The 11745-nt window shown below is 39.6% G+C and overlaps 1 protein-coding gene across 18 annotated transcripts in view; it reads right to left on the reverse strand.

Annotated features, from left to right (window-relative positions):
- SSBP2 (single stranded DNA binding protein 2) overlaps positions 1–11195 on the reverse strand; it is a 329776-nt gene extending 318581 nt beyond the window's left edge. For 2 of the 18 annotated variants that reach the window (XM_082378339.1, XM_082378338.1), the window contains exons 1-2: positions 11032–11128; positions 4125–4213 (exon numbers count right to left, since the gene is read on the reverse strand). In XM_082378339.1, the coding sequence (XP_082234465.1) occupies positions 4125–4139 (15 nt within the window). In that variant the 5' untranslated portion in view covers positions 4140–4213; positions 11032–11128. Of the gene's footprint in view, positions 1–4124; positions 4214–10207; positions 10351–11031 lie in introns of those variants that run through there. The other 16 variants (XM_082378337.1, XM_082378327.1, XM_082378330.1 and 13 more) reach the window with 13 other exon arrangements.
- Positions 11196–11745: the final 550 nt, after the last annotated feature.

The raw sequence follows: 11745 nt of genomic DNA on the forward strand, positions 1-11745 counted from the left end.
CTTAGTCATGTCTGCAAAGTTCATTGTACTAGGTAACGTATTCACAGGTTCTAAGGGTTAGGATGTGGACATCTTTGAGTCACCATTATTTAGCCTACCATAGTCAGTAAAAATCCAAGGTGCTGGTTGAAAAAAAATCACAAAGATTGGAAATGGAAACATCATTTAATGTTTTAGTAAAAACTTGCCTATACTCTAATCTTTTTGGCCCTGAATCTGTAAGTCCAACTCACTTACAAAACTGACCAGTACCAATCTGAATTAAAAATGAATTAGTAAGTCATTTCCCAAAATGAACTTCTACCTGAAAACTATTCCTAGTATATACATACACATGTGTATATTGTGTAAATGTATATATTTTATGTAAATGTAATGCATTTTATGGTAAAAAAAAAAACCTCACTGAAGTTTTTTTCATTACAATATTTCTAAATGAAAGAATAATATCAGTCTCTCAGGTTAATTCAGGGGAAAAAATGCTTATTGAAACACCTTTAATAGCTTCCTAATAATAGCTATTGCTTAAATGCACTGATAAAGTATAATCATAATTTTAATCCAATTATAAATGACAGCGCATCACACTGTAAAAAAACGAAACAAAGAAATTGTTTCTATTTTTTCTAATAGTCAGTACTACAGAAATGACTGTGTAATAGATTCAATATGGTTGTACTATTGCTCCTGGACCACATGGAACTTTCCAGATGCCCTAGTCCAAAAACAAACAAAAAAACCAATAGGCCATATGCTGGTTGGAAGAGAGAAGTAGAATAAACTCATAATTAGAGGAGAGAGTATTTTTTCTACACATTACATATTCTTCTATTTATTTCTGCCTCTAAAATTTACCAAGTAAAGTAATTTATGCCAGATTACTTTGCCTCTAGATACAGAAAGAAGAATAGAGAAACAGCTCCACCTGAAATTATAACCTGAGCTCTTAACTGGCATCTTCCTCTCTGACAAGTATTACATCCAAGTTGCTAAATCTCAGATACCAGCTAAAGAATTTGGAGCTATTTGTGGAACACTTTGGGTAGCTGTAATTCTGCCCACCTTCTTAGCAACTGTAAAATGTTTTCTTTAACCTTTTTCCTTAACCTCTCTCTTCGAGTGCATCCAACCCCAAGTAAAAATGGTGGATATGTGTAAAGAGAACTATCCACGCAGTCCCCTCCCTCTCACCACCCTCACAACTCCCATTATTTTTTTCCCATACGAAGCAATGAAACACAGTGAAGCAAGATGTCTAAAATGGGTAGTAGAGTCAGAAACCTGGGTTTGAATCCCTACTATGCAATTTACTACATGGCCTTGGACAAGGTATATAACCTCACTGAGACTCAGTTTCCCCCCTATGTAAAATGGGGCTTATATCAACTTTATGAAGTTGCTGAAGTGATTAAGCAAGAAAAAAAGCCAGACACAAAAAAGACAAATACTGCATAATTACACTTATACAAAGTATCTAGAACAGTCAAATTCATTGTTACAGAAAATAGAATGGTGGAGGGGCTGGGGGAAAGGGGAAACAGGGAGTTATTATTTAATGGGTATAGTGTTTCAGTTTGGGAAGATGAAAAAGTTCTAGAGAGGGATGGTGGTGATGGTTGCATAACAATGTGAATGTGCTTAATGCCACTGAAATGTACACCTAAAAATGGTTAAAATAGTAAATTTTATGTTATACATATTTCACCACCATAAAAACAAAAACAAAGAAACCAATGTTCTATCAATAATCCGTATCAAAAAACTTTCTCTCCCTTATTGGAGAGAGGCACAAAAGGAAAAAACCACTACCCCAACTCTCCAAATTGAAGCTAATTGGCAAAAGAACAGAGTTCATCAACCAAAATTAGCCTAAACCTTCATTCAAGTATTGACATAAACTTTTAACTGTCTTCTAGTCCATGATTCTCTGTTGCATCAAATCCATACCTAAGCCTTCTTAAAATATGTATGAATCTCTTATTGTAAAAGAGGCAGCTGTAGTATAATGAAAGAAACACTAACCTTGGAACCAAAAAAATCTAAATAAGACTAAGCTCTGCCACATATTATCTGTATTACCCTAGTTGGGTAAGTCAATTTCCATGTACAAATCGCTACAGTCAATGGGAATTATCACCTACCTCACAGAATTATCGAGAGATTTAAATAAAGCATATTAAAATACCTTGAAACTCTAAAGTATGATTCCATTTTTATTATTAAATTTGCTGAAACACAAAAAAAGATTATTCTATCAAAAATTCATATTAAAAATATACACATATTTCATATTAATACAACTAGGTACTCTCCTGTAGTCCTGAAAGCCACAGACAATACTACTAAATGCCTATATTATAGAAAACTCTTCTTTAGGAATTACATATTAATCCTGATACCAAATATCAGAAATATTTGGGGAGAAAATGAGCTAGATATAGTGATATCCTGTTGTGATATATTTATAACAGGTTACATCCTTGATCCATTTATTCCACAAATATCTAATCAGAACTCTAAGCACTGTGCTAAGCAGTGAGACTACACTGGTGAAGACAACCATGGTTCCTCTCGTCAGGGAACTTCCAATCTAACCAGAAGATGAGACATTAAACAAAACATCACACAAATAATCCATACATTTGTGACAGACGTGAAAAAGGAAAAGTAGAGGTTGCTATGAAGCACAGAGTAAGGGGGTCTAATCCAATCTGGGAAATTTATGAGAAATAATTAGCCAGTTGTACCATTCTTTGTCAACCCAACAGGCTTTAAGTGTTTAAGAAATCTTAGCTATTTCTACCATCAACATTATTATAAAGGCCATATGTTCCACTCTCCTCATTAGGAACAACTATATCCCTAGGGTTTAGAAGACAAGAGATAGGCAACCTTATTATTTAGGAAAACCCAGATAAACTAAACCCACCACCCAATTCCTCAATAAAAACCAAAACCAGGCTCTAGAAAGCACAGCTTCATCCCAATTCTGACTCATATTTTACATATCCTTGAGCAATTATGCCGATGCTAAGAGGTTACCTCAATGGCAGTTTAGACCTGTCTAAAATGCTCTAAACCCCGAATCTTCTCATGACTGATTCTTTCAATATTACTCAGGTTTCTGCTTAAACGTATCCTCCAGGAACCTTTCCCTGACCACCCAATCTAATGTAGCCTCCCAGTCACTCTCTATATTACACCACACTACTTTATTATTTTTTAGCACTTATGACTACCTGAAATTGCCTACTATATTTATTTACTTGTTTATTATTATATGTTTCTCCTTCAAACTTGAAAGCAAGTTCCATAAGGCAGGGACCCACTTTATTCTCTCCATATCCTCAAGATACATCTTCCTTGCCAAAGACCTCCAGTTCTGTTTAGGTAGTCAGGTACAAAGGAGAAATGTTTCCAGCCCACAGGATGACTGATTTAAGCCAATTATGGTAATCCCATTACCTTTGCCAGTAACTGGTTTAGGAGAGGGAATTTTACAGTTTTCTTCAATAAGGCATAAGAAGATATCTGCTAAGCACCTCCAGAAAAGGTTTTCTCTCTGATTAATGAGACATAAAGGAAAAACCTTGCCCTTTTTCCTGCCTTCATACTTGGTTGTGTGACGAAGTGATACTGGGAACCTGATGCAGGGATGCTGCATTCATGAGAGGGAAACCATGACGATGGCAGAGAAGCTGATCTCTTGGTGTTCTTGATTCCCTGAATTAACTCTGAAACTACCTCCTTCCAGACATCCTGTTATGTGAGATTTTTAAGCCCTGATCAATTAAGCCATTTTCTATCTCCTGTTTTGATACCTGCCCCCAAAAGCACAATAAACTCTTAAGCCTCTGTTTCTTCTGTAACATTAACAGAAAATAGTACCTACAGTCTAGTGGATTCTTGAGGGGATTAAATGAGACAATGCAAGTAAAGTGCCAAACAGAAACAAAATACTCAAACAACAGTATCTGCCGTTATTGTTACTATTAAACATTAAACTTACTATGACAAAACTCCACAAGCTCTTTATGTAGTATTTAGGATTTTGTTATTTTACAGAAAACATTCATTTTAATCCTGTTTAAATAAAATCATTTTTAATAAAATAATTCATTTACCTCGCTTTCTTCCATCAGTAAAGAAGCTTTTGGTTTTTTTCTCAAGTTTGAAGTAGGTAAAAAGAAGAATCAAGGCAAATATCAGATCACTGAAGAAAAATAATCATTAATTTCAGGTGAGACCCTGTTTTTGGCATCAACTCCTTCCTTAACTTAGACACGGACAGAGCCTCATAAAAATTTTCATCTACTTACCTTCACAAATATTTCATCAGTATTTTAATATAGCTTAGATTATACCAATTAAAAATTTAAAATACTTTAGTAACTAAAACTATATTATACATAGTTATTTTAAAATTCTTTTAAAAAAGAAAGAAAAATGAAGTGTTATACTTCAGTTTCTACAATTTTTTCTGTGCTCAACTACTTGTTTGATATGCCATGGAGCAAAATTAATACAGAAGATCAAAAATAAGAAATTGCGAGGTCATTGGTTCAAGCTCACGCCAGCTGAATTGCGATTTAAAATGTTATGATGGCTCATTACTGTCGGAAAACTGTATGGGCCCTACATGAAATAGAATAATCAAAATTCTTAAAGTGAAATATGAGGGTAGTTTTGTCATTACTAAAGAAGTGACACCAACTAAATTGTCTCTTTTAAAGATGAACAAAGAACAAATATTAAATCCTTCACGGCATTGGAAATGCCCAGGCTCTTATGAGCCCAGATAAATTTCTGGTTCTGTTAATGTTACAAAAACATTATTAGTTCCACTTTTCAAAAATCTTTAACTATCAACCTTCTGTGACAAAAATTACCAGTTACTCATTATGACCAACCATAAATTCGAGCAACTTGTAGGGTTATTAAAAGTTATCTGGAAAAACTCTATTCTTCCCTGGATGGAACATTTTCTGCCTGTTTTTCAACATCTCACACAATGACTAAGAGACACAGTTCGGGGAAGAATAGCCTCTACTATTTCTCTAACACTACTGAAAACAAGTAGCATATAAATCTTGGTAGACCATCCTTCAGATCACTCTTTATAGTATACATGGGGTTTTGGTACAGTAATCAAATAACTCTCACAGTGCAAGTCATAAGTCATGTGAAGTCTAGTCGTATACATATGTTAACAAAACCTTACATTAATAGATATTACATATGTAAAATATATATGAAATCTGATAAGCAAAGTTTAAAATCTAAATATAACCACTTATTTTTTTTATCCCAAACTCTTTTCAGATTTTAACAAATATATCTTATTCTATTGTTCTAATGCTATTTTAAGGCCCTCCTTTGAGAAACAATGTTATTAATAAAATTAATATTTTAGCATGTTTACAGAGGCTCACATACTACTAAGCAACAGTGTCACTAGTAAAATATTTTATATCATTCCCATACCAATGTCTAAGCAATAATGTACGCACAATAGTAGAGAATATCCCCACATATTCCAAAATAAAATTATAATTATTTTCAATACATATTTTAAATTATACATTCCAAGAAGTAGTTTCATGTCTTTTAAATCCAGTACATTAATCCTCAATCTTATGTCCCAATATTAATGTAACAGTTGTGATCTCTATGGAAGAGAGAACATTCTAAATTCAAAATGTTTTTTTCCCAAATTTTACTTCTAACTCTATAAACTATTGGGGTGAAGTGTTAATAAATGCCAACCTAGGTATTCCAACCCCCACCCACAGGGTATGTTTCAATTTTAAAACAAAATAATTCTATTTTCTAGTAGTAATTGAAGATGTAAGACACATTTACTTCTCTACTGCAAAGCAACTAAAACTTGATGCTTTTTTTTTCATCCTGAATTGGTTTTATATGGCAAACTGGCTCTAAAGTGTGGGAATAAACCTTTCCATTTTTTTTCTTTCATAGCTCTGAAAAAATACATTTCAAAAATACATTTCAAAATACACTGATACTATTTCTAAGAGTAATAAACCTGTAGATAAACAATACTAAAATTTAACTCAACATCTTGCGCTTTTTTTCTTCAGGTTTGTTCCTTCAAAAAATCATTTTTTGGATACTTCTAAAATAATGGAAAAGAGATCAATCAAAAGAAAAGCTCCCATAGCTAAGATGACATATTAGATACAAGTATTTTGGAGGAAATATCCTGGGGATTGGGAAGGGAAGAGTCAATTTAATATCTTATAGAAAATTTCATGCCCATAAAGATATTCCTTCATTAGTTTTAGAAATCTTGAATTGCATTAACTGCATTAATGCAATCAAGTTTCTGAAGAGATTTGTATTACTTCACTTGTCTTAACTTTATTTCCTTCAGAAAGGAAGGAAGGAAGAAGAAAAGTTTATCATTTTTAGGGGGGCAACTTAATAATAAAATAATAAAGATGCTGGTAGATACTAATCCTTACAAACTCTCTTTTATATGGAGTAGTATTTACTTACTGTTTTTCCTAAATGACCAGAATTTATTTGACTAAATTCTATTTCATGTATAAGCATGATAATCTATATGGAGTAGCATTTAAATGATCTTTAGACTTTAACCACTTAAAAATGAGTATATGTTGTTTTCATAGTTTAAAAACCAAAGTTACTTTTCAGAGCCCCAGGTTAGATGCACAGTTAGATTTCTGTAGTTTCTGACAAGTTTACTTAATATCACTGTTTAGTATGTGTACCTTATGTTCAATGTTGCTTTACAGCAGATTCATCTTTCTGTGCTATTACACAATTTTAAAGATGAAATTAGTTTAAGAAAAAGCAGTATCACAACTCATCTATTTGCAGGTGCGAGTTAATCTTTCTGTGGCAGTGTGGCATACAGAGTAGCTTAAAGTTCAGCAACATTTCATACAGAAATTGTTCACAACTACAATGTCTAATTTCAAAACTTAAGTGATAAAACAAATTTCCGGAAGGAAAAATCTCAAGAAACAAGGCTTCTCCATTATTTTAGGCTTCCAACTTTCCCTCCTGAAGTTTGTCTTCCCCACACCACACACATATCTGTAATCTGTTAAAATGGAGTGTATAAGCATAAGGTGCACCAATGGTTAAAACTGCATATCTGATCAATCTTTACAGTCTGTTATACCTGATTATGTAATGCTGTTCCCTAAATCTGTAGCATTCTACCCTAAATCAAGAAAGCAGTCTGTGATAGTGAAAAAAAATGTATCTTTCATCTTCCACTACAGGTTTTAAGCAGAGATATCTTTGTTAGAAATCCAGCTAGTAGTGTATCCCTGGGCAAAGTTACTTAACTAGTCAGAGTTTTCTTATTTCTTTAATGGAGGAAAAAAAAAAAAAATCAATACCTTGCAGAATTGATGGGAGAATTAGAGAAAATATATATAAAGTGCTGAACACAGTGACTGACACATAGAATGACAAATAAATAATGATTACTGTTTTGTTGTTATAGGTTATTTTTGAAATACACCTAGGCTAGAGAATATGGAACTCAAACTTCCAAAGTTCTTATTTTGGAGGTCATTGAAAAACAAATTTCACACTGAAAAAATACGCTTGAGTCTAACATCTTCATTTATTCAACACTATTTGGTGCTTTTGACATTTGAAGACACTATTCTTAATGTCAAGGATACCTCAGAGAAGAAATTAGATGCATTATCCCTTGCCCTCAAGAAACTTACATTTTAGAGGAAGACAGACATTAAACAACCAATTCCACAGTTACTTAATCGCAATTGGGATTGCAGTGCAGTGTTACAAAGAAAACCTGCTAAAGGGGTAAATGACCTAACAGGATCAGAATTTAAATTTCTACACAAACATCCTTCCTCCCTCCAAGGGTTTTCAATCACTCTCTCTATAATTAAACCTAATCCAAACTTTTGTATAGACTTGATCTGTCTGGCTTTTAAAACAACAAAATCAGTAATTAACCTGACTTCAGCCATTTTTATGTTCAGAACTGTATAATGAAAATATAGAACCTGTGTAAAACCTACAAATTAATTTGAAGTATTCCATATAATGACTTCTTAACAAAAAAGAAAGCAAAGATATAATATAGGTAAGGGTCTGTCTGCTATTTACTATGAACTCATTGGAAAATACATTTCGTGATAGATTATAAAACCAATATTTTTATTTTATGTGCATGCCATTATTTTTAATAATGACTCAGTTTTCAGAATGTTTTTATTAGAGTAAAATAAATATTTACATATTCATTACTAAAAAACATTTCTGTGACTTTTAAGGCCTGTACAATTCTGATTTGCTTACTAACAGAGCATTTGTCTTCACTCAGGTAACTTTTAAAATCTGACACCTTAAAAAAAATTTTTTTTTTTAAATCTGGGGGGCATCCATTTTAAAGACAACTTCAAGATTCCTATCTTCAGAACTTAGTAGGTTGTTTGTTGTAGAATAGTGCCATTAAAGTCCCAAGTACACTTAAAGGGAAAAAATGAGTGATCAGATCAACTCTCCCAGCAAAATGAAACTAAGTCTATTCCATAAAACAGAATCTATCTCAATGTTTGTCTTAGATTCAAGCAACATTCACCTAGAAATTAATGCAACGACAATTAACCCAGAACAGTCATTGTCAATTCTCCAAAAGTGGCCTCTTCACCTATATTTAGTTCATAAGGCAAACCAGTCCAGGATTCCTGCTGCCAATTATAATGAATGGAAGAAATATATTTAAATCAAATAGCACCATCTAGCAGAACCGTCACCACTTTGCCTGCAAGAGTAGATGTTACTTGGTGTTCAGTTTGGTAGATTTGACAGCAAAATGGCAATATCACAGAATTAGAGCTAGAAAGGACTACAGACACACCAGGTTCAACTTCCTCATTATTGTATTAGATACTTAAAAAAATTTTTTTACAAAGTTATCAGAATATAGATTAAATTCAGCCATTCCTGGAAGTTCAAGTAAAATACAAAATTACTTTAATTCTCAAATTCAACCACTCCCCAAATAAATAAGATTATACCTCAATACACATTTCAATTCCTTCACTCCCAAAAATGTGAAATCCAAATACTCTAAATCCAAATACTCTAAATCCAAAAATCATTAAAACATCTTCCCTAAATGTCTCTATTTTCTCAGATATATTGCAACCAAATAGTAAATGCACACAGATTAGGCTATTTCAAAACTTCAATTCCAGTAACTTGCTGTTTCTTAAGCAAGCTATAATGCTAAGCCTTTTACATACTCCTTGTCACAGCAACAAGATCCTGAATATAACTCAGAAAATACCTCTGGGGGGGGTGGGGGAAAAAAGTACCTCTCCGTTAATTTTTTTTGTTTTGCCACATCAAGGCCTGCCTCCCCTAAATCCTACAGGAATTATGTGTGTGGCTGCCAACACGAAGATTAGGAAATGTTCCCATCCCTAGGGCACAAGAAACTTTCAGGAGACGACTACTAACTGCCAGCTAGGAGGGAAACTCGGTAGTTTGCACGTTCGGTTTTTATTTACGCAGCTATTTCCGCGCGCAAGGTAACTAAAGCAGCTTTTGAGAGATGCTCTCAGACTTTTTCCCAGTCTGAACCCCTAGGAAAGGCAGAGCGCGTCCAATGACAAGGATACACTTCACCCTCAGAGTGGAGGTGGTTACTGGGAATCACTGTTAGATCTGCTGTACAGAAAAGAGAGGTTCTTCCTCAGTGGTCACAGTCACTATTCGCTCTCATTGTTAGTAACAAGCAAATCACAGTTACAAGTACATAAGAATAGCAGCAAACAACCCTGCTTCGCAGCTTGCCGTGACGGTGGCATCCCAGGCCGGGAGGGGCTCTTTTCTCGCCAGCCTCCTCTGGACTCCCACCGAAGTTAACACCTGTATCTCCCCGCCACCCCGACCAAACAACTAACTCCTCCCCGCGTGCACGCTTCTACCCTTCCCGCAAGTCCCCCGTTCGGACCACTGCCCCCTCCCCACCGCAGACAACCCTCCTCGCGCCGGCCGTCGCGGCTCCCACGGCTACCCCTCCGCGCCCCGCGACCCCCGCCCCGCCCGCCGCCCGGGCCGCCGAGGCCCCCAGACGTTTAAGAGGTTGCAAGTCTCCAAAAAAAGTTCTCCAGCCCCGGCCGCCGCGGAGTTGGGTCGCCTGAGAGCGGCAGAAACGCCAGCCTACCCCAGCAGATCCCGCTTCTCGCCAGCACACTTTTCCTCACAGGGAACTCGGTCTTAGACTCCCAAACTTCAGCGGCGCCCCTGGCGCCCCCTGCCCGGGCTCCGCGAGGCGCGCGGGGATGAGAATGCCGCGTCCCTCCGCCGGCCGGAGAAAGCCCCGACGCCCACCCGACCCACGGCCGCACACGCCCTCCGCGCCCCGCGCGCGTCTCCGCGCCCGGCGGGGCCCCGCTCGGCCGCTCCGCGCCCGGCTTCCGCCCGCCGCGCGCCCGGCACCGCCGCCCTCGCCTTGCTCGGCGCACCCGGCCCCGAGTCCCGGCACCCGAGCCCCCGCCGCGGCGCCCCTCGCGCTGCCGGCCGCTCGCGCTGCCCTCCCCGCCAAACACCCACATTCCCTACGCTTGCCCTCCTCCACGCAGCTGCCCTTTCTCCCCCTACCCGCGACCCACGTAGTCTCTCCGCTCCCCGCAGCCCCGGACCCCAGCTCTAAAGTTACTTTGTGAGGAGGTGAACCCGCGGGTTATTTCCCTCAATCACCCAAACAAGTTTCCATCCCCGCCACCAGCACCGCCGCCGCCCCCCGACACACTCGCTCCCTCCCGCCGCCAGACCCCAGGGCCGCCCGCCCCGCGCGAGCCCCTCCTGGGAAACAGCCGCTCTCCGCACCGCATGCCCCACCTCGCGTACCCCTCCCCCTGCCAGCCCACCCCAGGCTCTCCCCGGGCGGAGAGTGTCTGTGTGTCTCCGAGAGAGTGTGCGAGTGCGTGCGTGTGTGTGTGTGCGCGTGTGTGAAGGCGGAGGTGGGTGAGAAGCGGAGACACTTACTTCTCCCGGGCCTGGCTGTCGGACGGGACGGCGCTGCTGTTACTCTTGCCTTTGCCGTACATGCTTGTGCCGAGAGCAGCTCCCACTGTCACGCACCTGTCAACCCATCACAGCCTCCCCGGGAACAGCCCCGTCCCCATGGCGACCCACGCAGCTACCCCCACTATTGGCCGCCCCACGCCAAAGCTCCGCCCCCTTCGCCCAGGCAACGCATGAGACTGACAGGCCTCCCCCCTCCCTCCGGCCTGCCGAAGCGCGCGGCGGCGGCTACAGCCTAAGCGGCAGTCTCCTCCCTCCTTCCCTCCCTCCCGGGTTCCCTCCCTCCTTCCCTCTCCGATCTCCTCCCTCCTCCCGCTCTTCTACCCCCCTCCCCCCTCCGAACCCCGGCGCAAGGGGGGAATTAGAAACTGCTCTAGAAGGATTTTAAACAACTGGCTGTTCTCTCCATTGCCGCCCCTCCCCCCGCGCCGCCCGCGCTCGGCCCCTCACTGGAGAGAAGGCGCCGGGAGGAGGGGAAAGTGCGGCATGGAGTCTCTGGCAGGAGCCGACGGAGCTGGAGCCGTGGCGGCCCCAGACTTCTGGGCGCCCGCCGAGTACACAGGCAGACCTACGGCCCCAGCCGTCCTGGGGTCCCCCCCACCAGCCCCTTTCTCCCGCTCCTCTCCTGTGACCCCGCGCCGGTACCCAGGATTGATCTCTGCCGCCCTCGGTCCT

The sequence above is a fragment of the Balaenoptera borealis genome, assembly GCF_965194805.1.
Source record: "Balaenoptera borealis genome assembly, chromosome: 2".
Taxonomy (NCBI): domain Eukaryota; kingdom Metazoa; phylum Chordata; class Mammalia; order Artiodactyla; family Balaenopteridae; genus Balaenoptera; species Balaenoptera borealis.